This window comes from Pyxicephalus adspersus, unplaced genomic scaffold, assembly GCF_032062135.1.
Source record: "Pyxicephalus adspersus unplaced genomic scaffold, UCB_Pads_2.0 Sca4, whole genome shotgun sequence".
Classification (NCBI taxonomy): domain Eukaryota; kingdom Metazoa; phylum Chordata; class Amphibia; order Anura; family Pyxicephalidae; genus Pyxicephalus; species Pyxicephalus adspersus.
This window is the reverse complement of record NW_027317011.1, coordinates 52,277-79,888: the sequence shown is the minus strand read 5'-3', so window position 1 is coordinate 79,888 and position 27,612 is coordinate 52,277. Positions and strand designations below refer to the sequence as shown.

Genomic DNA, 27,612 nt, shown 5'->3' with positions numbered 1-27,612 from the left:
GCCAGCGATGATGGTGAAAGTATTGGGAACTGTCCATTCTGCCAAAGGCTATTTATGATCCTCATGCACAAAGGATGCCCCTTCACCCTGACCACAGTGGACATGAAGAGGTGAGTACATTACTTAGCCAAAGTCTCTACATTCTACATTATCACAAAAACCTGATGATCATTTCCAACCGATTGCCTATTAACACAAGCAATGAATGTACTTGGACTTGATTTAGTGTTGGCCTCTTGTAATACCCCATACAACAGCACTATGAAAGGGCATGGAAAATCCAATCAGATGTGCTGCATCTTCTTTAACTACCCACTCATATCAGGTTACTGTGAAACTGCAGCAGAGAAAGATTTGGACACTGCCCATGCTAGACTAGGCAGTTGTGGAGCAAAGCTGTGTAACTTTAAGAACTGGGTTGACAGAAATACAAATCTGTATGCATGTAAATAGCTCCCTGTTGTGTATTTAGCTTGCGTTGCCTTGGTTTCAACTTAAATAAAATACCCGTTATTCAAATAGTCAGTCATATTGCTGTCAAAATTCTACCTTCCACTGCAAACAAAATTGCCCCTGCCCCCTCCTTGTTGTTTATTGGCAGGGACCTTACATGCTAAATTTTAGTTGAACACAAAACTTTCCAAGGAGAACAGGTACACTTGATGCAAAACTTCAATAAAGAAAACAAAAGGGACATTTCAACACTGCTATTGTTGCCCTCCTTCTTAGAATATAAGTTGCCAGGTCATCATGCTTATCCGGTGGTTTCAATGCTTTCAAGCTATGGAACAGCATGGCAGCCAGGAAATTTGTAGAAGTAGCAGCCTGTTTATCCTCTCCCTACTTTTGTGGTAGCACAGGACACCCCTGCGAACAATACGTAATATGCAAAACATTCAAGGCTGAACACTTGTGAAGGCACATCTGTGCATACATACCTTTTTGAAATTGTGAAAATATATTTGAAAAATATACTTGATGTATCTAAATTCATTCTTTATTTATTCACAAAGGGCACCGGAGATCCTGAAAGACTTGGCCCCGGGATCACAGCCTCCTTTTCTCCTTTACGACAATGAAGTCAAAACTGACACTAATAAAATCGAAGAGTTTCTGGAAGAGACTTTATTGCCCCCAAGGTGAGATAAAGTTCTGTGCAGGAGGCCTGTTACTTGCTGACATTAGAGATACATGTCTGCATGTTCAGCAAATCAGAATAAACCGGGACATGTCAATATTAATAGGGGGATTATGATATTTAAAGACAACTACTCTTTAGGTTTTGTTGCACCTCAGTCAAAGCTGCACGCTTTGATTTTTTATTTTATACACCTCCAGTTGCAATTTGCAAATCAGTTGGCAGCAGGTAGTACACTAGGGCAATTTGCATGTGCATAGCATGTGAGCATTTTCATTGTTGTGTGTTAGTGGATCACTGTTATGACCAAAAATAGTAATAGTGATCAGGTGGTGGACGTTTATGGGCACATATTGGGTGCTGTTGCATTTTGTTGCCCAATGATAGAATACAAATTAGGTAAAACCTGGGTTCTGTGTTACATGTTACAATGTCATCACTGTGCTAGGGAGTCAGGAGCAATAAAATAATAGATTTTTAATACTACCATAAAAATTCTGAATCCAACATAAATTATTCAAAACCTTTACTGCAATATGGCATTGTTTTTTTTTGTTTGTTTTGTTTTGTTTTAAGTTATCCCAGTATGACACCCAAGTGCAAGGAATCCGTTACAGCTGGGAATGATGTTTTCCATAAATTCTCATCCTATATCAAAAACCAATCACCAGCTAATGAAGACAGTGAGTATACAGATTATATACCATAATGATACAACAAGAACAGTAAACTAGAGTTTGTAAGAATCTGAACCTCCACTTACATTCTATTACATTTCAGAATTACCTTTCAGGGATACATGTATGCTCTTATTCATGGGTTTTCTCTCCAGGTGGAATCCTAATACATTGTCAAATTGTAAGACCCCTACATAATAATTGATACCCCACTGGACAGTGAGGTGGGATCATTCTACTTTCTCAGACAGAAATTTTTAAAAAACATCAGCTCTCAGAGAGCTTAGAACAGGGGTAAGATTTAGGTAAAAAAGAAGGTTTAAGTAAAAAACAATGAGAAAACCTCACAGTTCAGAAACATTTTAACAATTATGAGGTTTTTAGGAAAAGCCAACACATTTCATGAGTACAAACTATCCTCAGGGCTACACATACAAATACAATAAATATTATTATTTTTTTTTTTTAATTACAACGGTTAGGTTGGATTACGATACTCATCTTTTTTCTCAGCTCTTCAAAGGTATTTGCTGCGCTCATTGCTTCTCTTGGACCGTTATTTAACCACTCCACTACCAGATGAGCTGGCAAAGGACCCTAAAATGACTGAATCCAAGAGGAAGTTCCTGGATGGTGATGAACTGACACTACCAGACTGTAACCTTCTGCCTAAACTAAACATCATCAATGTAAGAAATATAACATCTTCATATCTCATACAAATGTCATATGATTTCTAATTCTAAGGGACAGTTCAACAAAAAGACTTTTGCATGAATAAGCGGGGTCTCTCAGTTATAATACAGTCCCTGTATAAAAGATAAAGAAATCATTTAAATCATTTAAATGAGTTTAAAACACTTTTTTTGTTTTAGATAAAATAATTAAAATCCCTTCCAGATTCCCCACTGGTGAGATTTTCCTTCACTACCTGTTCCAGTCGAAAACAGGAAATGAGGGCAAATCTCCTGAAAGTTATGGAAAGTTCCCTAATAGATATTTGTTACCAAAAATAGGGGGGGCAACTGTAAAATGTTAAATTTCTCATCATTATCTGTGCCAGTGACAATGGTAGAGAGCAGAAATCTTCCATGTAGTGTATACCAATGCATTTTTTAATGAAAGTGTGCTTTTTTTACAACTAAAATGAATACATGCCGAGTAGATGCTTTGGGGTGCCACCTAAACTGGAACTCCAGGAAAAGGAAAAAAAGATTAGGTAAACAATATTGAACACTCTCCCTGTATTCACCTGGTAATCACATTTACCTGACAGTTACCTGATAATATATTTCAGGAGCAATTATTATTGTTACTTTGTATTTATATAGCGTCAACATATTACGCAGCACTTTACATAGTCCATAGTCATGTCACTAACTGTCTGGCTCACAATCTAATGTCCCTACCATAGTCATATTTCATTAACACAGCCTAAGGCCAATTTTGAGGGGAAGCCACCTAACCTAACTGCATGTTTTTGGGATGTGGGAGGAAGCCCACGCAAACACAGGGAGGACATACATACTGCTTGCCACTAAACCAACCATGCTGCTCAATGCCTACAACACAGCCTAAAATTGCTTCAACAAGCTGTGTACAGATGTCATATTTCTGCTGCTGGAAACAATCTTTCCTGATCTCCCTATAGATGGCTTTAAACAAACAGAAGGGCCAGAAAAACTTGCAACTTATTCTTTTTGGCCCAGATAACGTAACACTCTGGTTGCCTTAGCATACTAGTTTAGGTAAGGCTTTCCCAGGGCTGTCTTTTTCCTGGTGCAATCGATATATTGATAGCTGATCACAAAGACCAATGGATTTCAGGCAACATAAAAACCCCTCTCTTTTCTCTTCTGCAGACTGTTTGCAAACAATACCGCAAATTTGAGATCCCCAAAGACCTGAAAGGTTTATCTCGCTACTTGAACAACGCAGCACAGCTGGAAACCTTCACCTACACCTGCCCCAGCAAAGATGAAATCATACTCTCCTATCGCTCGGTGGTCAAACCAATGCTTCCCTGAGGGCCTTCTTTACAAAGCTTTGAGGTCTTCACTGCTGCATCCATTGTGCACAATCCCGTTACAATGTCTTTGTGATTCAGGAGCACCCTATATAGCTTCCGTTGTGTTGGTATTAATCTGGGGTATAAAATACTGAATTTTCCTTATACATAATGTATATTCCAATGTGTTCCATTGAGAAAATGCAAGCAGACGGTCCTTCATTTAGGTAAAAAGACTTTATTAGTTCTGTATATTTAACCATGATTCAATATTAAATAGTTAAAAACATAAGAAATATCTTGTTGAGAGCTGCCATTAAAGGTGTTTTAGTCAAGCTCTTTACAACTTGAACTCACAGACAGGTTAACATAAAGCAGTGGATGGCAGCTATATATCATTAGACCAATCCAATAAATAGCACTTAGAGGCCATACAAAGGAACCAGTTTGAATTCATCTTGTAATGGTATTACTCCAGTAAATACAAAACTAATTGGTCTATTTTGGATAAGTACCTTTTGGTCCTTGAGCTATTTATTGAATAAAGACTGGGGCAATTCCAATTAAACATACCACCTATATTTTTGCAAGATTATAGTCTATACCCACTCATACGCTACCCCCTCTGTATCTAGTGTTTCAATATAATCCCATTCCATGTGTATTATTTGGAATGTTTACTGACTGACATAGGCAAATATGTTACCAAAATATATACGTTATCTTATTAAGGGTCTGTCCTCACTACAAGAAACATGCTTTGTTTCAAAAACAAAGTTTTTGAATATGTCCTTCACCTTGGTGTGCGTTACATTAAACACATGCGCGCCCATGTTCTGCTCTGCAGTGCAATGGAAAGTCATGTCTGGGGAGCCATTAAGAATGAATAGCAACCCAGGTCACGAACATTTACATATGGTGTCCTAACTCAACACTATAGTGGGAACAGACCTTAAAATTCTAGACATATTCTGTTAATTTAATAAAAACTGCGCTTGCTGATATTTGGATATGTAAATAAAAACCTTTGTTTTAAACAAGTTTATATGACTGGTTTCCATATTTATAAATCATTAAAAACATAGGTGTGCACATGCTGGATAAGGGTTGTAAAGATTAAAAAAATGAATTTTAGCAAATAAAGTGTATGTCTAGTTAAAAGCATTTAATTTTGAATAGAGGCGGGAAGGGTCAAAACCCTGTCAGATTTTTACTACTTATCTACGGCTTCACTAGAAAGATAACATTTCACTTTCTGTCCTGGCTCAACCGTTCTCCAAACCCCTCCAATTCAGCTGAGTAGGAGTGTATAGGTTGAGAACCATTTTTGCTGCTCCTTGGCATATAGCAGATGTTTGCCATGTGCCTGGAAACAACTTATCACAAGGTCTGCACTGCCACATGCAAAAGATGCTGAACTCTCCAACAGCAACACAGACAGAAATGTAAACACCATTTTTGGGTAGTGTAAGAAAAAAACAGGACCTCTAATGATGACCAAGATAGAGGTAAAGATCTGTCAGGAGTTATCATTCCTATTCTATCCAAAACTAGAAAAAAAAACATACATTTTAAGTAAAGTCACCCACTGATAGGATTGGGTGATTATCAGGTATCAATAAGTAAATGGCTAGCGGAAGATTTGCATTAGCAATTCCTGATATTATCTAGTAGAAAAAGTGATACCATCATCACTGTACTGCACATAACCTGTAAAGAGAGCATAAATTTTGGAAGGACTCACCTACTAGAAGCTGCCTCCAGAAAACAGAAAGAGGGGGCCGGTACAAGACAAGTCACCTTACTCATGGAGTGAGATCAGTGGTAACTGGTCTTTATTTCAGGAAGTGCCTGTGTAAAGGGCACAAATAAACAAAGCCCACCAACATTTAAATAGGAATGCACATGCCCCTTGTATTGTGGGCAAAATATGCCTAATCCAACTTTAAGATGGCTTTAAAATTGCCCTGCCCAGGATGGCAATAGCCATGCAAATAATCTAGGTAATCCGAAAATACAGCAGTCATGTGGTTGGTTTTCTCTTGTAACGGAATTGGTTAAGCAATGGCTTATACAGCCAATTATGAAAATGAATCAGACATGTAGATGCCAAATCTTTGCAGCAGTAACAGGTCCTCTTGCTCTTGGATAATGAGTTCAGATAATTTGTACAGTCTTACTGCAGAGTTCAAGAAAGGCAGGGTATCACCCCTGTCCCTGACTTGTTTGAGGTAAACAGTATACAACCTGTTCCTATACTAAAGATTCCTTTCATCGCCAGGTAAATGTGTGTTGGTAAACCATACAATATTTGCATCAGTTTGAAGATGGTGCTGCTGATCCCGATCACAATGCACACAGTCACACCCAGCACAGACAACACACGTGTTTAGGATTCTTCAAAATCCACTCCCTTTGCTATTTTTTTGCTAAAAGGAAACATCAAAAGATATTATTTTACCAATGTGCAGAATTTTTGTCACACCCCCATAAAATAACAATATATGCAATGCTATTGATAAGGAGTATTAAGGGCAAATATATCTAAGGGATGAAATCCAAAGTAACAAAAATGTCTGGCCTTATGGTGTCCTTAGATGCTCACCATGGTACTTTAAAATTAGTGTAACCAAAATGCTGTATGCAGCAGTTTGGGAGAACAAAGTCTGACAAACTACATGTTTGTACAGAAATAATACATAAACTATTAAAAGTTCCAATGATGTTATGTGGGAACTGCATTATGTGGCAGGGCAATGCATTAACCACACAGTAGAGAGGTTTTTTCTTTTGACAGTGAACAATCAACCAACATAGATACAAACATTATACACGTGTGCACAAAAAAGAAGGGGAGGGATAAGATAATCTTGGAAAACATATAGCATGAACCACATAACAGGTATAACGAACTAAAACAATTGATGGTCATCACATTGAACCTATATTGAGATATATGTTTGGGGCAATATTGGATATATGATAATACTCTGAACTGTGTCCTAATAGCCGGCCAAGTCGTTTACGTAAAAATAATGTATTGTAATAAAATGTAATAAAATTATATAAAATGTATTGTCAGCTCACTATATCTGTAACCATTCACAATGCAGCCACCAGAAAAATGTAAATGCTAGAGTGGTCGTACAGCTACTCAAATACTGTTATATTCAACACTAATATAATACTATATGTTTCAAATAAAAATTATTGTCAAACAATGACAGTGGGGGTATATAGGGAAACACAGGTAGCCCTGTTTGTTAAGGGGTAAAGGAGGGGAGAAAGGGTTTAATAGGGAATTGTGGGGGAGGAGGGGAGAGGAGAAAATAAAAAGACAAATTGGCCAAAGAAGGGTATAAAGGGAAGAGGTATAAAAGAGGGGAATATACTTCCCCAATGCCAAGGGACCTCTATCCCACTCAGGATAGAAAGATTTGAAATTGGAGAGATTTAATAAACCAATCCCATGTGGCCATAAAATTTTGAACTTTTCCATCTGGTCATCGTCATCCGCAACCAACTGCTCCATGTGTTGGATCCTCTCCAATTCCACAACCATTCCTTCATGGAAGGGGTAGCTGTTTGTTTCCAGAACCATAGAATAACTGCTCTGGCCACCATCAAGAAGTGACAGAACACACTCTGGTGGATTTGATAGAGCCTGAGATAGTAGTGACTTGAGGTTGTTACGGACATCAGAAACTGTGAATGTGTTATATAGTCTTATGTATATATAGTATAATAATATATAGTATAGTCATATGTATTATATGATTGTCTTCCACAGACAAAAGATATCTGGGCATTCCCACCACAAATGAATCATAGAACCTCTTTGAGATACCTGGTATAGATAAGGGAATTGGGTGTATTTTCTTAAAGAATTATTTTATACAATGAGATAGCATGAGATGGGCGATCTGGGGACCTCAGTACCACCTCCAGAGCGAATAGACTCCTGAGACTCTATGCGGACAGAAAAGATGATAGTTGCTGGTATTGAAACCATGGGGCCTATTTACCGGACTCTCTGATATTAAGAGATGAATAGGGTGCTAGTTGCCCGTTCTGGAGTATGCTACAGAGGTGCTGGTTGTCTTTGGCATTCCCATTGCTGGCGGGTAAGGAAGGACTGTCAAATAGAGTAGTCAAAGGACCTCTGTCTGGAGGATAGTTTCCCTAAGCGTAGGAGATTGTCCCAAATATGTAATAGATCTAAAGTTAAGCCTGGGAGGGGGTGTGTAGTGCGCCTGTACAGGCCATCCACCCATGGCGGTGACCTTAGGTCCAGGGGAGAGAGTGCATTTTCTAATACCAGCCAACTCTTCCTGTCTTTGCTAAGACACCAGCCAACTATTCATAGGGTAGATGCCCCTTAGTAAGATAAAATATCAGGTACTTCTGTTCCTCCTCTGTTTTTTGGTTTAATTGAGTAAACCATACATATTTTCAATAAATCTAATTACTGTATTTATCTGATTTAATTATTGGATGCAGAAAATAATCAATTGGCAAGAATGAATGAAAAAAAAAACAGTTTGCTTTTTATTATAAAATGGCCAGAAACACACTGAAAAGAGCCTAAAATATACTATGATTTCCTGATTTCTATAATAGCAGATCAAAGCTTTTGTGCCCCCTTAACTGAACCTCCTAAAATAAAAAAATCAAATCTGCATGTAAAGCAGTGTACAATTTTGGCAAATGCCAAAAAAAGCTAGAAGTTAGGCAGGTAAAGTTCTGCCCTAAGTGAGACCAACACCTGCCATAAGTTTTTACATAGCTGCCTTAAATGATGTATGTAGGGTTGTAGGTTACAAGGCCTATTTTTCACATCTGTAAAATAATTTAGAATATATAAGGGTGGAACACATTCAATGACAATTTGGAAGTTTTGTTAGACAATCATACCTCTTACAGCCAGGATTAATGAGTGACTCCCCAGGGATTCTTTTTTTAGGTTGTGCCACAGGTCCTGCAAACCCCTTTTTGCGATAATCACAATCTAAACAGAGAATTGTTTATTTAATAATAATTTTACATCGAACAAACATAGTCTGTAGTCCTGTATGGAGATCAACTAAAAAATAATTAAAAGGCTATTCCCTTTTCTGGCACCTATCTTTTACTCTTTTAAAAACTTAAGCTTAATACGCATATTTTTGGATTTCACTGGTTTCCCATTTTCGCTGCTTCCTAAATTCTCTATTTATTAACATGCATACATAAAAAAAATTGTTTAAGAAAATATTTAATAAAAAAACTGTTCATTTTAATTGCATACATTATATCAGAACCAGTGATGTCCCCTATGGATTTGTATGCCTCTCTATGTAACGCTGGCAGATCATAGCTGGAGGGACGGGGCCAGCAGTGTACTACAAAGCCTTTTGAAAACATCACAGCACCTGACCTCTGTACTCCTTTCAAGAGCTACCAGTCTTGTTTCAATAAGATGGATGGATTGATGGAATTGATGGAATAAGCAAATATCAATATACATTGATGGGTGGAGATCATCCAGAAGAGGGGGCATTCCCAATTAGGCTGCATCAGCATGAATAAGGTAACACTTACATGTGATGCTGAGTCTCTATGATGAAGAACTGGTTTGCAATAGAAAAATAAGGGCAGGCCAAAGAGAAGTAGGTTGGGGAGAAAAGGGCTAGAAGAATCTGCAATTCAATCTGCAAATGTGCACTGCAATTTCAATACAAGAGAAAAGCCTGTGCAACTGTGCAAAATTGAAGGCAAGACTGGAGTTTACATCCACTTAAATCTATGTATGCATCCTCCTGACAATCAATAAACAAATAGATAATGTTATACAAATACATTTTATGGAAAAAGCCAAATTCAGTTACCAGGTTGTCTCTGCCTGAACTCTGCCTCCAACCAATATGGTTGCTATTCAACTGTGCCCCCTATTCAGGTAAGAGCAGATCAGTTTCTCATATCAACATTTGGAAATGTTTGTTTAAGTAAATAAAGGACAAAATATTCACGTTTACAGAAGTGAATAAAACATACACACTTGAATGGACCACAAATACATGTTGGATCATTTATTTCACATTGCTGAATCCTGCACAATGACAGAAGGGTAGTGTAAACATACTTTGGTAATTTCTAACACACATTCCCAGATCCAGTTAAAAAGTTTAGTTTGTTTTGGATAGAGCTAGGAACAGAATTTTTCCCAATAAGGAGATTTTACTTCAATTTTTTTATCCAAAAAAGAATTGGGAGGAGTTTGTTGTCACTGAGATAGCAAGGCACATACAATGATGAAATACTTGCTATATTCTAACTATATCTTTAAACTTTAAAAATTGCAAGTCTCCAAGTAGGGGCTGGGCATGGAGAGAGATTGACAGGATGAAAAAACAGAAGGTATGGTTACAGTGCACTGCAGTATATTGGCACACAATTCTGACACACTATGGGCTAACAGTGCCATGGTTTGCTAGTGACAAGTCTGCTAAGGAAATTAATTGTAGTAATAGTGTTTTCTAACAAACAGATCTGACAGGACAATATGCAGGCCAAAAAATGCAGTCTTATACTGATAAAAAAACAAACAAGCAGTTATAACAACAGCTAGGCAATATGCACCTGTGACACAATTATAGGGGCAGATGATTTAACAGTGAGCAGCAGAATAATGCTGGTGTCTTGTGTCCAGCATGTAAGAGGTACTGGAGCATGGACAGGTCTGGCTTTTAGAGCATACACAATAAAATTACTCCAAGCTGACTGGGTTAGAAAAATGTGGGTAATGTTTTCAAAAAGCCATTGAAAGGTGCACAAGATCTGACCAGTCTGTCTGCAATGCCTTTTTTGTGCTATCACTGTTCAAAACATAAGGGAGAATTTTTACTTTTGTATCAGTTATCTGTTCCGGTAAATTGAGATAAGCAAGTACTTCCAGTTTGCAGGCTTTTTGATGATTCAGGACCCTAATCCCTTAAGGCTAATTCTCCCTGGCAATGAGGTTGCAGTGCTTCCTTACTGCTGACAAGTAAGGAAGCATTGCTACTTGGGGAGTTGCTGCATGTAGCATCTCTCTGAACCATCCTCATTAGCATGAATAGTGGCTGGAGTCAGTGGTATTAGTGCTGTTCACTGGCACCAGTGTCACATGTGTAAACACTAGTTCTTTTTTAACCAGATCTATGCTGCCATGCAAGTGCTCAATGTGCTAGCAAAGTGCAAGTCACAGGGAGCCCCCAAAAAATTGCACGATGAAGAGATAGAGATAGGTGTGATCCTGTTCTTACTGCGAACTGGTGACCAGAAATACTTTACAAAAGGTCATCATTCACCTCTTTAGCTATATGCATTGTGGATAACTTAATTTTCAACTTTCACATTCTGCAGAATTTGGGCAGCTTGCAAACTATAAAAAAACAGCTCAATGGACATCATAGTCCTTGTTGTGATATTTTAGGATCTTGGGAATGAATGGATTTATATTACAAGCCACTTAAAAGGTCTGAGATGACTGGTTAGCCTTTACTGCTTATTAAAAATGTGCAAATACTTTATTGTCTATAACATAGACAATGTACTTTAGGGCATGCTAAACTGTTCTCACATCCAATATTACCATAAACAATTTTAGCATGCTTTCAGTGCACCTTTGTTGTCACATAATAAATCAGATCCATAAGACTTATACATACCATGAATAAGTAGCATCTGATTCTTTTGAGACTGCTTGACTGGACTGCTGGATGGGGCAACACTAACCTCTGCAGCTAAAAGACAAAAAATACCCATTATCTGGTTTATGTATTTGTTTTTTCTTTTATACTCATTACCCTCTTTGCTATGTTGAAATTTTATTGTTGTGGATTATTCTGGTATAGATTTGGTTAATGTTCTCTTGCTTACCTTAGGCTGTGTACACACGTTAGATAATTGTCACCCAACACAAATGTTCGGGCTCATCTTGTCACGGTCCCTCCCGTGACTGAGGTTAGAAGACCTGAGAGACTGGCTACACGTGAAGCTATCTGACAGTCTCTTTGTTTTCACTTGTTTCAGTGTTGTTGTTGGTAATGACCACACCTCTTGTCTCAGCTGCTGCTTGTTATCATTACTATTCCTCTATTTAGTCTGGCCTTACACTTCAGGTCATGTGGTTGATATTCTCTGCTTGGATGTGGAAGAGCTGGTGGGTAGTCCTCTTCTGAGTTCCTGCTCATCCATTTTCTATTGAAGATAAGTTTACTGCTCTTGGTATTTTGTTGTTCCCTTGTGCTCGTGGTTACTGGGCCTCAGGGAGACGCAAGTTCGTTCATCTGGGAAGGAACCAGTAGTCTCAAACCCTGGCACTACTCCTAGGGCAATTCAGGGCTAGTAGGGACTAGGTTCCAGTGTATGAGTATTCCCACCTCCAGGGTCTATTCATACTGACAGGAGTCAGGGCTAGGTTTAGGGTTTCTGTAGGGGGTGACCGTTTCCCTCTCCCTAGCCTTTGAGGCCTAGTTCCTTGTCTTCATCCCTCTATTTTCATTCAGGTGTTCCTCTCACCTCCACACCTTGTGCGAGAATCTGACATGTGTACAATGGTTGCCCGGTGTCAGTTTTGGATCTGTCCTGACATTGAATGACCACTGTACAAGTCAATAGAGAAGAGCACAGTGAGGTGCCACTCACTCGTTCTCCGCCCCCTCCCCCCTCATAGAACAGAACACTGTATGTACATCACTCATTCATTCATCTGTTGCTTTTGTCACTGAAAGCATTCTTAAAATAAATAAATAAGTAAGTAAATAAACGTGTTTGCAGCTGTACTTTATTTTCTAACAAAATACGGGATTTTATTTATGAAACGGTATTTTATTTTGTTTACTCCCCAGGACACTGCTGTATCTTTTTCAGTCTGATTATCTTATATGGCATTTCTTACTTACCTGGTGATAATGTGGAATTCTTGATGGATATTAATCGCTGTATCTCCTTTGTTATCCTAATAAAAATTCATTTTTATTAGGCAATCAAATTCATTAAGTATATAGAAAAATCATGATTTTATGGAATTATTTATTTTTTAATTATATTATGTGAATAATTAAGACTTGAATTCTTTTATAGAATTAACTATGACAGTGAGCATTTCAGAGATTTACATGATTTCATGATTAAATATATATATATATATATATAGACAATTTCTTCTGAGATAAAAAATTATGATTAGATGACAGCAATGGAAGTGTTATTCACATATTTATTTAACCAAGCTAATTATTATTATTTAATTGAGCTAATTATCTCTAATCAACCCTGTCTACTTGGTGTTATCATCTTGATAGGACTTCATCTGGAGACGTATGCATTAGTTACTGCCCCCCTCTTGCTTAACTGGTGAAACATCTTATCGGTCATGATTAGGGATGGATGAGAAGACAGTCTTGTGAAAATTTCTTTGAACTTCCGATGGGTCCGCAAAATTTCAGTGAACCAATTTTGCGAATTCCATAACAGTCATTCGGGGGAAAATTCGAACGTGCCTCCAATCAGATGTGACCACAGGTTCCCTCAGTCCAGGTTCGCACGGTCCCAGGGCTGTAATTATCAATGATAATGCTATTTTGATCAATGATAAGTACAGCCCAGGGACCGTGGGAACCTGGAGGGTCACAGATGAACTCATATGACCTCTCAATGGAGAAGTGACTTTATTTTAGTCATCTCCCCGCTTCCATGTCATCATCATCACTCTGGCGAGATTTCTGAATTAATTTGCATGCATGATTTGACGAACACTCCTTCTGCTAGTTCATTTAAAAGCATGTTCTGGATGCAGCACCAGCCTCTTGTGCTGCTTGTCTGCTGACAGGACGCTCTTTCCTTTTTACCCAAAAAAAGTGAGTATTCAATCTTTGACTCTTCACTAACCCCTACCTCATTCCTATATTTTGATCACAGACCAATCTGTCATTATCACCTTGCAGGCAATATCCAACCCCATTTTTCCTTTGTACTTGAATCCTCATCTCTCTCTAACACCACCATAGAAATTATCCTGGGTGTCTGACAAATTACCCAGTAAGTACCAATCTAAATTATATTCTTTATCCATCCTACCCCTTTTAACCTAAACCACCTTTTTAACTACTCTAATGATACTAATGGATGTTAGTCTATATTGACAGTTACCTTACATTATGTCCACTTTTTTGATAGTATTCATCATCTTACTCTGGAGAGGGAATATCTGTTAAGTATTTTACATCTCTCTACATGTAAATCAAAATCTCCTCTCTTCTCCACTTTATTAGCCTTTTGAAAAGTATATTTTATAAAAATGCAACCCCTCTGGTCTACAGACATTTCCTTATTAAAACTCTTGTATTATCCTGCAAGATAATTATATTAAGATAACTCTTCTATAATTACCTTACTTACTGAAATCATCACCTTTGATGTAAGTTCATTCAAACATTTTTTTATTCAACATCACCTCTACACCTTGAGTTTGCCTTGCATCATTTCTCCTATCTTCACTTGTATAGCCTTACCCAGCGGTCAATCCACCAAGTCTATTCCACCATTATTGTTTTTACCGGGATTAAAATCAAGCTTAAACAGTGAGTGTCCATTTGATATATACTATAGTTATTACGTTTTTGAAACAATATTTCTAGTTTTTACTAAGACTTTAATATGACAAATTACCTTCTGGTAATGTTATCACGATAGTTTTTGTGAACAGAGTTATTTATTGCTTACTTACCAAATTATTTATAGCAGCTATTTATATTTTCATAGCATATCTTACGCTCCATATCCCCTGAGGAAGCCCTAAAAGGGCGAAACGTGTCGGGAAGGAGATATTATACCGACTATCAGTGTACCATTAAGCTTGAACAATTGTATGATGATAATTGCGAGCGATACATTTTTTGTATTGTGTTTTTTATTTTTCTATAATTCCAAGTCAATTGAATTGAAAAAGCTGCTTCTAGTAGTTTGATGCTGCTAAGAAAGTAAAGACAACTGCTGGTCAGATGCACCTACAAGTGAATTCTGCATCACAAACACTGATTATAATTGCAAGCTACTTCCTTACTCAAATTAAACAAAAACATATAAAAGGGATATTATACACGTGGGTCTTCAGCTTGAACATTGTTACCTTTCAGTTGTTTCTCCAGGTTCCAAACTTGATCCGCCAGGCTGAACAGAACCCACTGCACATGTGCTCGTGCCTCGGAGATGGGAAGCTTGAAAAGGTCAAGGCTGACTTTCCCAGAATCCAAAGGAATAGTCAGGGTGGCTAAGCTTCCTTGCATATCTAAGACTGGGGTATTGTCCTTGAAAGTTTCCCTGTAGAAAAAAAGATATATCAGATGCTAAAAATCACAAAAGACAAGCATTCTGGGAGCAAATTTGTAGAAGATCCCCACTGCCCTAACCCTAGACATCTTAGAAGGCAAGAAGTGGCAAGATGTTACTGTCTAAGTTGCCCATTCTAAACAAGGGTTCCATCGAACGGCAAGGGCATCTGCAGAATTCCAGGACCAATGCCATTTAGCAGAGCCAGCAGGGTGGCACAAATTACCCTATTCTCTACTTGCAGGCGTAGCATTCTGATCGCTACTAAAAGGAGGTTATTCTTCCCAGTGACCATCAATTTAAGGAATAGTTCCCCACTGATGAATTATTTTTAAAAAGGTTTCACGAGACTTGAAAAATATCGTAGGGGTACCTCTGGTGTTGAACGGTTGAGAAAGTCTAACGAGAGTGTCCTATTAATATTAATAATAATAATATTAATATTATTATTACACAATATCCTGGAGGTAAACATTTCCAATCAACATTTTAATGTAAAGCTAAAACAAAGTCTTACCGCAGTTTATTTACCAGCCCCTGTGATGTGAGGTTTCGCAAAGCTTCCTAAAGGAGAATCAAATAGTAATGCAATAAAAAAAATGCAAGTTTCAGGAAAAAGGACACATCAATATCATACAATATATATTTTTGTTATATATAAAATGCTTTTAAAAGTCAAAATGAGGATATGATTGTTGGTGCAACACAGGCGGTTCATCTTTAAGGCACTTTAATTGAGCCTGTAGTTGGGCTGATGTAACAGAAATTGTTTGATTTAACCTGATTGTTTTTTTCTTGTTTTGCAAATGTCCGGAATTGGTGGTCGTTCTAAGCGTAGTCACCTTCTATCCAGCTATTAGTCATTATATTGCATCTGTCCTGGCTTTGGCACTGCTTTCAGGTTTCTTAATCAATGTGGGTTGCTAACACAGTGCTCCAGGCTGCATTCACTATTATGGCAATAGTAAACCAAGGACACCACTAAACTTCAACATTAACAAGTTGTGATTACCATCTTAATTTTCCTTCTTTTTTTATCAATATCAAGATTTGTATCTCAAAGTTCAAAAAGAGAAGAATAAGGGTGAAGGGGAATTTGAGAGAATCAGATAGCAATAATAATAATTTAAATGACCTGGAGAACAAATGCCACCCCCTTCACACAGCCCCGTCCTCCTAGGAAAAGTAGTTCTGCTAATAATGCAGACATACAAATTGATGTTTTGTGAACAAAATACACCATTCACTTGTTCAATTGTAAATACATCTGAAATGACTTGTTTCTCTATTTGTCTGGTTTTATTATTGTGTTGTATTGATGCTGTTTTTATCTGATTACACAAATAATCTCTTTTAAATTTGTACCTAATAAAATAATTTATGTATTAACCTCATGTGACACACAACTTCCTTTTGGCCTCAAATATAGGCCATTACCCATCGATCTTCTGACTTTGGATTTTTGGATCTGTTTAGCAAATGAGTCTTAACATAGTTACATAGTAGGTTAGGTTGAAAAAAAGACATAAGTCCATCAAGTTCAACCACTAGGGAAATAAACACATCTCAGATATTAAACCCTATAAGACATAGTTGGTCCAGAGGAAGGCAAAAAAAAACCCCTGGTACAATTTGCTTCAACAGATGAAAAAATTTCCGTCCTGATTCCATAAAGCAATCGGATGTTCCCTGGATCAACAGTCACTGGTATATTTACTTTAAAGCCTTAATACCCAGTTATATTCTGTGCTTCTAGAAAAACATCCAGCTTTTTCTTAAAGTAATCTATAGTACTTGCTGAGGAAGCCGATTCCACATTTTCACAGACCTTACAGTGAAGAATCCCTTCCTTATCCAGAGCTTAAAATTCTTTTCCTCCAGACACAAAGTGTGCCCTCTTGTTCTTTGTAATGATCTCAAAGTGAATAATAGGGAAGAGAGTTCTCTTGAGAGCTCTCTTATGGACCATTTATATATTTATACAGGGTCATCATATCCCCTCTTAAACGTCTCTTCTCAAGGGAGTATAGATTCAGTTCAGCTAATCTCTCCTCATAGCTGAGCTCCTCTATTCCTTTTAATAATTTAGTTTCCCTTCTCTGCACTCTCTCCAATTCCACAATGTCCTTTTTGTGAACTGGTGCCCAAAACTGGACTGCATATTCCAGATGTGGTCTGAACTATTAAATGTCAATTGCCACTTGGCTGCCCAATCAAACAGTACATCCAGGTCTGCTTGTAGATTATAGACATCCTGTACGGACCTAATTCCATTACATAGTTTGGTGTCATCTGCAAACACAGAAATGGTACTTTTAATCCCAAACTCTATAGAATTTTTGAAGATGTTAAACAGTAAAGGTTCCAACACTGAGCCCTGGGGTACATCACTAATACCCTTAGACCATTCAGAGTATGAGTCACTCTGGATGTGGTCTTTAAACCAGTTCTCTATCCATTTACAGATTGACTTTTCTAAACCTATTGACCCTAACTTGCATATTAACCGTCTGTGGGGTACAGTGTCAAATGCTTTAGTAAAGTCCAAGTACACTATATCAACTGCTTTTCCACTGTCTAGCTGTTTACTTACTTCCTCATAAAAAGAGTAAATTTGTTTGACAAATTCTGTCTTTCTTGAAGCCATGTTGACTATCACTTATAATATTATTTTCTAGCAGAAACACCTCTATGTGGCTCCTTATCAAACTCTCTAAGACCTTTCCAAATATGGACGTTAAATTAACGGGTCTGTAGTTACCTGGTAATGACTTTGCTCCCTTTTGAAGATAGGAACCACATTGGCCTTACGCCAATCCATCGATATCTTGCCAGTGACTAAAGAGTCTCTAAAAATTAGAAATAATGGCTTTGAAATAATTGAGCTCAGCTCTTTGAGGACACATGGATGTAATCCATCAGGTGCTGGTGCTTTGTCAACCTTAATTTTTCCCAGCTGCTTCTCAATCATATCAATTCTGACCCACTGTGACTCATTTAAGGCAGTGACATTGCTATTATGAATTTGGACTGCCAACTGCCCACTGCCAATATCCCCATTCAAAAATCCACCTAACAAAACAAAACAAATCCTATTTTAGGGACCTTTAAGGAAGTACATATAACACCATACACACATATAAAAACCTTTTATTAGTAATATATCTTCATTTAAAATCTCCACATTAAAAAAAGCCACCTTGGTTAAGACAGTTACACACAAATTGCAAGATGAATAGCCAGGTTATAGTGCTTAGTATAGCAGATGGTATCAATCTTGAAACAATGTAACAATCTTGTATGTTCCGGTGCGTTTCGTGGATTGGTTCCGCTTCATCAGGGAACAATTACAAAGAAAGTAGATAGGTACAGTATACTTTAACAAAGAAATACAGAACCAGTAATGCATAACACATAATTAATTATTGGAGTCTTCTATAGGTCACCCAGTGTTAAGGAAGAAATAAAGAATCAACTACTAGCACAGATAGAAAAAACAGCAAAAAGTGGAAGTGTTTTAACCATGTGGGATTTCAACTACCCTGAAATTTACTGGAGTAAGGAGTAATGACACTATACGAACAGCAAAAGGGAGGAAATTTGTGAGTTTAATACAAGATAATTTTATGGTACAGTTTATAGAAGCCCCAACTATAAATGATACTCTGTTAGACCAAATTCTTTCTAACAATGCAAAGCTTATAACCAATGTGCATATAAAAGAGAATCTGGGTAGCAGAGACCATAATATGATTTCATATAATGTAAGTTATAAACAGGAAGCAAAAACAGGAAAGATAAAAACATTTAATTTTAGGAGAGCAAACTTTCCTTTATTATGGGCGGCTCCCTGTGACTTGGACTGGGAGACAATATTGTTTTCAAAGAACACAAAACAGAAATGGAAATGTTTCAAGTGTGTTCTACACAAACACACTGAAACATATTAAAGTGGGTAAAAGGTTTAGGAGGCTAAAATTTAAACATATGTGGCTCACAGCTGACGTTAAAAAAGCCATAAAGAACAAGAAAAAGGGCATTCCAAAAATATAAAAATGAAGGATCACCTTCATCATTTGAAAACCATAAAGAATATAACTAAAAATGTAAAAAAGAGATAAAATGTGCAAAACTTCAAAATGAAATGCAAAGGAAAGTATGCCAAAACACAAAAAATGTTTTAAATATATTAATAGCAAAAAGATCAGATCTGAGCATGTAGGCCCGTAAAGGATGTCTTTGGGTTGGTAACTGGGGATAAAGAAAAGGCGGATTTGATCGCCAGTAAAAAGCTGTCGGATAAGCGCGGCTCCGTGCGCGAGCTTTTCCGGTTGTTGAATAGCGCGATCGCGCGCGCGATTCCGGATCGCTAATACGAATGCGCGACCGATAATCCGATTTTGTTTGATGAATCAGGGGCTCTGTCAAATATAACTTTAATAATTTTTAGAGAGAAAAGAAAACAAAAAAACAAGTACACATACAATTAACGCATGCGAAACAAAGACAACATTGCACAACAATGATTTTGCTACTGGAAATAACACATGTGATTTACATGATATCGAGTGTGTTCCAAATCTGAACTCAGAATTTGCCTATCATCTATAGATTTTAAGTTATAGACGTGCTATAGCTGTTCAAATGGTCTGTAATTGGGTAATGGAAACATAACAGTTGCAGCTACCACTATGCCTGCTGCTGCCTCAGCTGAATCATGTACCCTGGTGGCATGCATGTTTCAGTAGCGGCTGGGCATATCTGGGCGAATCAGTGAGTTGGCAACAGAAATAGGTATATAAGGTGAGATGGACCAAGGGCTTGTCTCTAGTGTGAATCCATCTTATTGGATAGTACACCTATGCCATAGTGAGTCTGTTTTGAAATAAAGATAAGTAGGCGTAGCTGTGTTAATAAACATGACAATTTTGCTACATTTGTGGCAAATATACCCCATGTGATCAACGCAAGAACCTAAACAAGAGAGTGAGATTTTCTTACAAGTATTACTTTGGATGTGAAATTTGAGATCAGGATAAAATCTGGGCACCTGATATCTGCTGTCAGGTGTGTTACATTGGCCTAACACAATAAATAAATGGGAAAAGGAAAAAAATGCCTTTTTCTGTGCCTATGGATTGCCATGAGCCAAAAAACCATCACTCCGACTGCTACTTCTGTATAAGTAAAATTGCTGAGCTTTCAAAGAAAACTAAGTCAAAAATAATCTAACCTGATTGTGAATCTGCTCTGAAGCCAGTGCCACATGATGCAGAGAATCCAGTGCCAGTCCCTCCTACATATGCTGTTACTGACAGTGACATGTCAGATGAGGAGCAAGAGAATGATGTCGATGTTAATGAATGTTATGAACCCCAATTTGAGGAGGGTAAGCCACATTTCAATAGCCAAGCAGATTTAGGTGATCTAGTAAAGGACCTTTTTTGTCAAAAGAGAAGTCTGAACTGTTTGCCTCCAGAATAAAAGGAGTGGAATTTGCTACAAAAAGGAACAACAAAAGTCGAAAGTTTGCAGGTTGATACAAGCTGGAAAACGTCTTTTGCTTCTGTACTGATGTGAGTGATCTGATGATGGAGTTAGGTTGTGAATTCATACCAGAGCAGTGGAGATTGTTCATAGACTCAAGCAAAGCAAGTTTGAAAGCTGTATTGCTGCATAAAGGTAACAAAAAACCTTCTGTTCGGCTCATGCCGAGGGAATGAAAGAAACATACAAATCCATGGAGGCCTTTTAGAAATTGATTAACTATTCAGAACACAAGTGGAACGTTTGTGGTGACCTGAAGGTGGTGGTAGCACTCCTTGGCCTTTCAATTTAGGATATACAAAATATATGTGGTTTCTGGGCCTGTGGAACAGTCGTGATGACAGCAACCATTACAAAGTGAAAGAATGGCCACTCGGACCTGAACACACTGTTTGCCAGTACAACATGAAGCATAAATCACTCATTGATTGACAGAAAGTTTACCTTCTGCCACTTAATATTAAACTTGGATTAATGATAAACTTTGTTGTTGCAATGGATTGTGATGGTATGAGTTTTAAGTATCTGAATGACAAGTTTGCAAAAGTTAAAACAGATCCTAAACTGAAGCTGGTCTGGTAAGCCCCTTAGCATTGAGGGTACGAACACTCAAGGGTTGAGCCTAAGGATGTTGTGTGGGCATGAGTGGTGACAAGCGTAAGGCAGAGATTTAGATGAAGGGGGAATAAGGTTTAGAGAAATAAAAACAGGGGAAAAAAAGGGGGGATGAAAAGAAGGTAGGAGAACTGGGGCTAAGGGGCAGAGAGTGTTCACCAGACGGACGAAATGGGCTACTCACTCGCCCATGGGGTGAAAGTCTATCTTGGGGAACAAAAAAGGGAAACTATCCCAAACTTCCGCCAGCAAAGAACGGTAGGCCTATCTGGGGAAAGTGTCAGCCAACAGCAGAACCCGTCCCACCCAGGGGGGAACCACAAAGACCTAAAATAGGGGGACATAAATTACATAGCGAAATACAAAAATTTAAATATTTTAGGCTATATAGTTCATATGGAGGTAGATATAAAAAGAAAAGGAAAAACAAAGAGTATTAGCACATTACGTAGAAGCAGCACAATACCCCAATTATGAGCATTACCTGGAAAGTTGACTTAGATTAGCAACTTTCTACTATAAAACTAGTATACCATGAGTTTAGAACAAAGGCAGATCATTTGTACTGGGCAGAAGCCCTTTAATTGGCATTGCCACAAAAGAACTTGAAACTGTCAAAATAATGGACATAAATACTCCAGTGGATTCACCCAAGGGTGCACCAAATTCCCATCAACCGAACAGTTGACCGAACTTCAAAAGAGTGCCAATCCAATGGTACAAAATTCCAAAGTAGAAGCTAATTTTTAGAGATTTTTAATCAGTGGCAAATTACCAATAGATTGGCGTGTATATATCGATTGGCCAATGTGGTCCCTATCTTTAAAAAGAGAGCAAAGTCATTACCAGGTTACTACAGACCGGTTAGTTTAACTTCTGTAGTTGGAAAGGTCCTAGAGAGTTTGAAAAAGAACCACATAGAGGAGTTTCTGCTAGAAAATAATATTATAAGTGATAGTCAGCATGGCTTCAAGAAAGACCAAAGTCATCAAACAAATTTACACTCCTTTTATGAGAAAGTAAGAAACAGGTAGACAGTGGAATAGCAGTTAATTCAGTGTACTTGGACTTTGCTAAAGTATTTGACACTGTACCCCACAGACGGTTACAATGCCAGTTAGGATCAATAGGTTTAAAAAAGTCAATCTGTAAATGGATAGAGAACTGGCTTAAGGACTGCATCCAGAGAGTATTGATTAATGATTCATACTCTGAATGGTCTAAGGTTATTAGTGGTGTACCCCAGGATTCAGTGTTGGGACCCTTACTGTTTAACATCTTTTTAATATACCTAGGTATTAAAGCTTAATATACCTAGGTATTAAAGCTTAAGTAAAAGTACCAGAGACCGTTGATCCAGGTAACATCCGATTGCCTCATGGAATCAGGAAGGAATTTTTTTCCCCTGTTGAAGCAAATTGTACCAGGGTTTTTTTGTTTTCCTCTGCACCAACTATGTCCATAGGGTTTAAATTTGCGATATGATTATTCCCCTAGTGGTTGAACTTGATGGACCTATGTCTTTTTTCAACCTAACCTACTATGTAAGTAATCAGTAGTTGTCATAAATAAATGTAACAATATAATAAAGATAAATACAAACAATACATACCACCAAGAAGGTAAGTAATGGGGCAACTTGACCTGGCAAAAGATCAGCACAAGAGGCTAGGGAGGTCACCAGCACAGAAGAGTGGGTGAACAGGCTTCAACAAGCAACACATGAATACCCAAATAAACAACAAAGTTGGGAAGGATGTACTCAGAATTGGATAGAAACTGGTTCCAATATGTATAGCAGAAGGATGACTGTGAAAAACATTATATATATATATATAATGCAATTTCTCTGGTTCGAAAGTACGACACCTTCGTTTCTTTTACAAGTTTTTCTGACGCAGTCTTGACACTAGGAGTTTTGAAGCCTTCTTCGATAGTCCCAAATCACGTGTCAAATCACTCAACTCATGCTGAACAAATCCCTTAGGAACAGAGTCCTCTTCAATTTCAAACTCGTCATCAATGTTGTCACCTAGTTCATCACCCTAATCATGTTCTTCAAAAGAGGGTAGTGTAATGAAAATCTGCACTGGAACTTCATCTGAATGAGCCACTGGGCGTATAGCCAATGGTAGACTAGGATACTCCTTGTTACATTTATTTTAATTGTTATTTCCTGAAGTTTTCACTATACAAAGTAACAGTCACTGAAATGATCTCCTGGCTCTGGCCAAACCATAGGAATACCAAATGGCATCTTATCAGGTGTTCCTTTTGTCCACATCCATAAACCTTCGACTCACTGTTTGCACATTGGCATTCCATGAGCAATTCTGGCCCTGATAGGTTACATCATCAGGGAAGTCGATGTAGAGAGTCTGGGTTGGAACACAATATACGCTCCAAACACAGGAAGAGACTATGAGTGGAACGCATATGCGTCCCAACCTGGATATTGTTGACATTCAGGATGAGTGTGGGCAGAAGTGGAGCAAAGGAAAGAGAAGAGAGGAAGTAAACAGCACAGACCAGGTAAGTAAAGGGGATAAAACATAACAAACTGTTGTATACTTAAGGAGGTGGCAAAGCTAATTAATAATATGTTTATATTGGGAACCACTTGCTTCCTAATCAATTAATGGTCTGTATTACTGGAGTTTAATATGGCTGTTAATCTATCACTAAAATAACTCTTTGATTATTTTTCGAAGCCTTTTTAATCATCTAAAAGTTTTAAAATATTTCATAATGTATGAATAGCGTCAGACAATTGCCTTGATATATCAGTAACTGAAATAAAAACTACACATGTGGTAGTTTTAATATCCAATAAGGTCTGAGTCCACCGCAGAAAACTCCACACTGAAAGGAGAAATTGAGGATGGGCACACCATGTAATATACTTTTAATGTTTAGTAGATGCGATGGATTTCAGCTATTAGGATCACTTACCCACTCTTCTAGTGTTTCTTCTGTTGCCCCTGACCTCCAAACTTCATTTCCATTTGTCACACTAAATAAAAATAACAAATAAAAAGTGTCAGCATTTAAAAACAAAACTTTCTCCCTTTCATTCTTTTCAGTGAAATGACTCTTGAACATTGAGTTTGTATTTACACCAAAGATGCATACTGTATGGGGCTTGCATGCTCTCCCCTTCTTTGTACAGGTTTTTTCTCCACTTTCCAAAACTTAACAGCAAAAAATTTAAAACCACCACAATTGGTGCCAAGGACTAATGTGAACATATTATTGCATTATACTATAAAAATAAAAATAGAAGGGGCACTTTATTGTAACATATCCAAAGCTATGTACACACACTACATCAGTGTTTCTCAACCTTTTTAGCATGGGGGAACCCTTGAATAAATTTCAAGTCCTCAGGAAACATCTGCTATAGTTACTATATCCCACAGCTCACAGTACATTGTACATTACAGAAAAAGCAGCAAAAAGTGGAAGTGTTTTAATCATGGAAGATTTCAACTACCCTGACATTGACTGGAGTAATGGCACTACAGGAACAGCAAAAGGGAGGAAATTTGTGAATTTAATACAAGATAATTTTATGGAACAGTTTATAGAAGCCTCAACTAGAAATGATACTCTGCTGGACCTAGTTCTTTCTAACAATGCAGAGCTTCTAACAAATGTGCATATAAAAGAGAATCTGGGTAGCAGTGACCATAACATGATTTCATTTAATGTAAGTTGTAACCAGGAAAGATACAAACATTTAATTTTAAGAGAGCAAATTTTCCATTATTAAGGGCGGCTCTCTGTGACTTTGGTTGGGAGACAATATTGTCCTCAAAGAACACAGAACAGAAATGGCAATGTTTCAAGTCTGTTCTACAAAAGCAAACTGAAAAATATATTCCAATGGGTAATAAGTTTAGGAGGATAAAATTAAAACCTATGTGGCTCACAGCTGATGTTAAAAAAAGCCATAAGGAACAAGAAAAGGGCATTCCAAAAATCTAACAATGAAGGATCACCTTCAAAATGAAGTGATAGTCAACATGGCTTCAAGAAAGACAGAAGTAAACAGGTTTGGACTTTGCTAAAGCATTTGACACTGTACCCCACAGACGGTTAATTTGCAAGTTAGGGTCAATAGGTTTGGAAAAGCCAATCTGTAAATGGATAGAGAACTGGTTTAAAGATCGCACCCAGAGAGTTGTAATTAATGATTCATACTCTGAATGGTCTAAGGTTATTAGTGGTGTACCCCAGAGTTCAGTGTTGGGACCCTTACTGTTTAACATCTTTATAAATGATATAGAGTTTGGGATTAAAAGTACCATTTCTGTGTTTGCAGATGACACCAATTTATGTAATGGAATTAAGTCCATACAGGATGTCTATAATCTACAAGCAGACCTGGATGTACTGTTTGATTGGGCAGCCAAGTGGCAAATGACATTTAATATAGATAAATGTAAAATTATGCACTTGGGGGCTAACAACATGCATGCTTCATACTGTCTAGGGGGAATGCATTTGGGAAGTCAGAAATGGAAAAGGATCTGGGGGTTCTGGTAGATCATAGACTTAATAACAGTATGCAATGCCAAGCTGCAATATCTAAAGCTAGTAAAGTACTTTCTTGTATTAAAAGAGGAATAGACTGCAGAGATGGAGACATAATCCTGCCCCTGTACAAAGCATTGGTCAGACCACATCTGGAAAATGCAGTCCAGGTTTGGGCACCAGTTCAAAAAAAAGGACATTGTCGAATTGGAGAGATTGCAGAGAAGGGCAACTAACTTAATAAAAGGAATAGAGGAGCTCAGCCTGAGGAGAGATTAGCTGAATCTGAACTGAATCTATTCTCCCTTGAGAAGAAACCTTTAAGGGGGGGTATGGTCACCTGGCATGAATATATAATTGGTCCATATAGAGGACTCTCTTCCCAAATATTCATTTTGAGATCATTACAAAAAACTGGAGGAAAAGAAGTTTACGCTCCAGATAAGGAAGGGATTCTTCACTGTAAGGGCTGTGAAAATGTGGAATCGGCTCCCTCAGGAAGTAGTTTCAGCAACTACTATAGATTGCTTTAAGAAGAAGTTGGATGTTTTTCTAGAAGCACAGAATATAACTGGGTATTAAGGATTTAAAGTAAAGATAACAGTGACCGTTGATCCAGGGAACATCTGATTGCCTCATGGAATCAAGAAGGATTTTTTTTTCCCCTGTTGGAGCAAATTGTACCAGGGTTTTTTTTTTGCCTTTCTCTGGACCAACTATGTCTTATAGGGTTTATATCTGGGATATATTTATTTCCCTAGTGGTTGAACTTGATGGACTTTTTTCAACCTAACCTATTTTGTAACTATGTAACCTACAGATAGCTTAAAAGATCAGTAGTGTCACAAACTGATTTGAGAGGCATAAATTGCTCATTGCTCAAGGAACACTTAGAAATCTGGAGGAACCCTTAGGTCTCACAGATTCCTGGTTAAGAAACACTGCACTAGATGATTATTGCCCAAGCCTAAAGGTTGTGCTCATCGCATGAAAAATCCAGCTTGTGTACACAGTCCCCGAATCTCATTCATCAATTACAAAGAATCTTTTCTAGCGACAGAAATCTGAAATCTATCTGACATTTATAGAAGGCTTTATTCTTCCTGTAGGGCATTGTACACACATTAAATTTTTGTTGCTGGAAACAATCTTTCATGATCATTTTCAGCAACAAACAAGTGACAGAGGAATGAATGAACACTGTACACATAGCCTTTTGTTCTATGGAGAGTGAAAGCGGAGAACAAGTGAGAGGTACCCCACGCTGTGATCTTCTTCATTAACTTGTACAGCAGTCATTCACCGTCGATGTTTATGCAATAAAAAGCTCTTATTAAATTACCTTGATTCTTAGTGTACAGTTTCTTTAAATGTTTGAATGCTACTCACTGGATCTGTAGGTTCTTGACAGCCTGAGCTGAGGCTTTGCAGTGGCACAGGTATCGCTGGCTGGCATAGTTCAGGGTATGGAGAGGAACCCATTGTTCACCGGCTTCCATTCTTAGTGAAGTGTGTGTTGTATTCCTGTAATAGGCGGGACATGCTGGGCTTGTCTACCAGCAGGCTGCAAAGCACAGGGTGGGGCTTTCTGCTCAAGTGCTGATTTATCCTTATATGTCTGCAGAGTAAACAGACGCAGCCAAGACTTCAGAACAGTACATTTTTACATGCATTATAACTACGGTATGTATGGTGAGTGCACAATATTAGCTCTTGGCAAATGTGTACGAGTCAATTTA

General features: G+C 37.8%; 3 protein-coding genes across 4 annotated transcripts in view; 2 read left to right on the top strand and 1 right to left on the bottom strand.

The window, feature by feature from the left end:
* On the top strand, window positions 1–4,863 carry CLIC3 (chloride intracellular channel 3; the record flags this gene model as incomplete). Its single annotated transcript, XM_072431984.1, is given in 5 exon segments — window positions 1–110; window positions 1,014–1,139; window positions 1,715–1,821; window positions 2,329–2,504; window positions 3,678–4,863. Coding segments are annotated over 5 exon segments (684 nt in total), but the record flags the coding sequence as incomplete, so codon positions are not given.
* Window positions 4,046–27,469, bottom strand: PAXX (PAXX non-homologous end joining factor). Its single transcript, XM_072431985.1, has 7 exons — window positions 27,263–27,469; window positions 24,290–24,350; window positions 15,693–15,739; window positions 14,976–15,166; window positions 11,512–11,586; window positions 8,738–8,831; window positions 4,046–6,252 (listed from the first exon to the last, which is right to left on the bottom strand). The coding sequence occupies exons 1-7, from the start codon at window positions 27,370–27,372 to the stop codon at window positions 6,213–6,215; spliced, it is 618 nt and encodes a 205-aa protein (XP_072288086.1). The 5' UTR covers window positions 27,373–27,469; the 3' UTR covers window positions 4,046–6,212.
* Window positions 27,453–27,612, top strand: part of LOC140344773 (uncharacterized) — a 37,357-nt gene continuing 37,197 nt past the window's right edge. The window contains exon 1 of one of the 2 annotated variants that reach the window (XM_072431979.1): window positions 27,453–27,556. The gene's annotated coding sequence lies outside the window, so the exon portion shown is untranslated. Of the gene's footprint in view, window positions 27,566–27,612 lie in introns of both variants that reach the window. The other variant, XM_072431980.1, reaches the window with a different exon arrangement.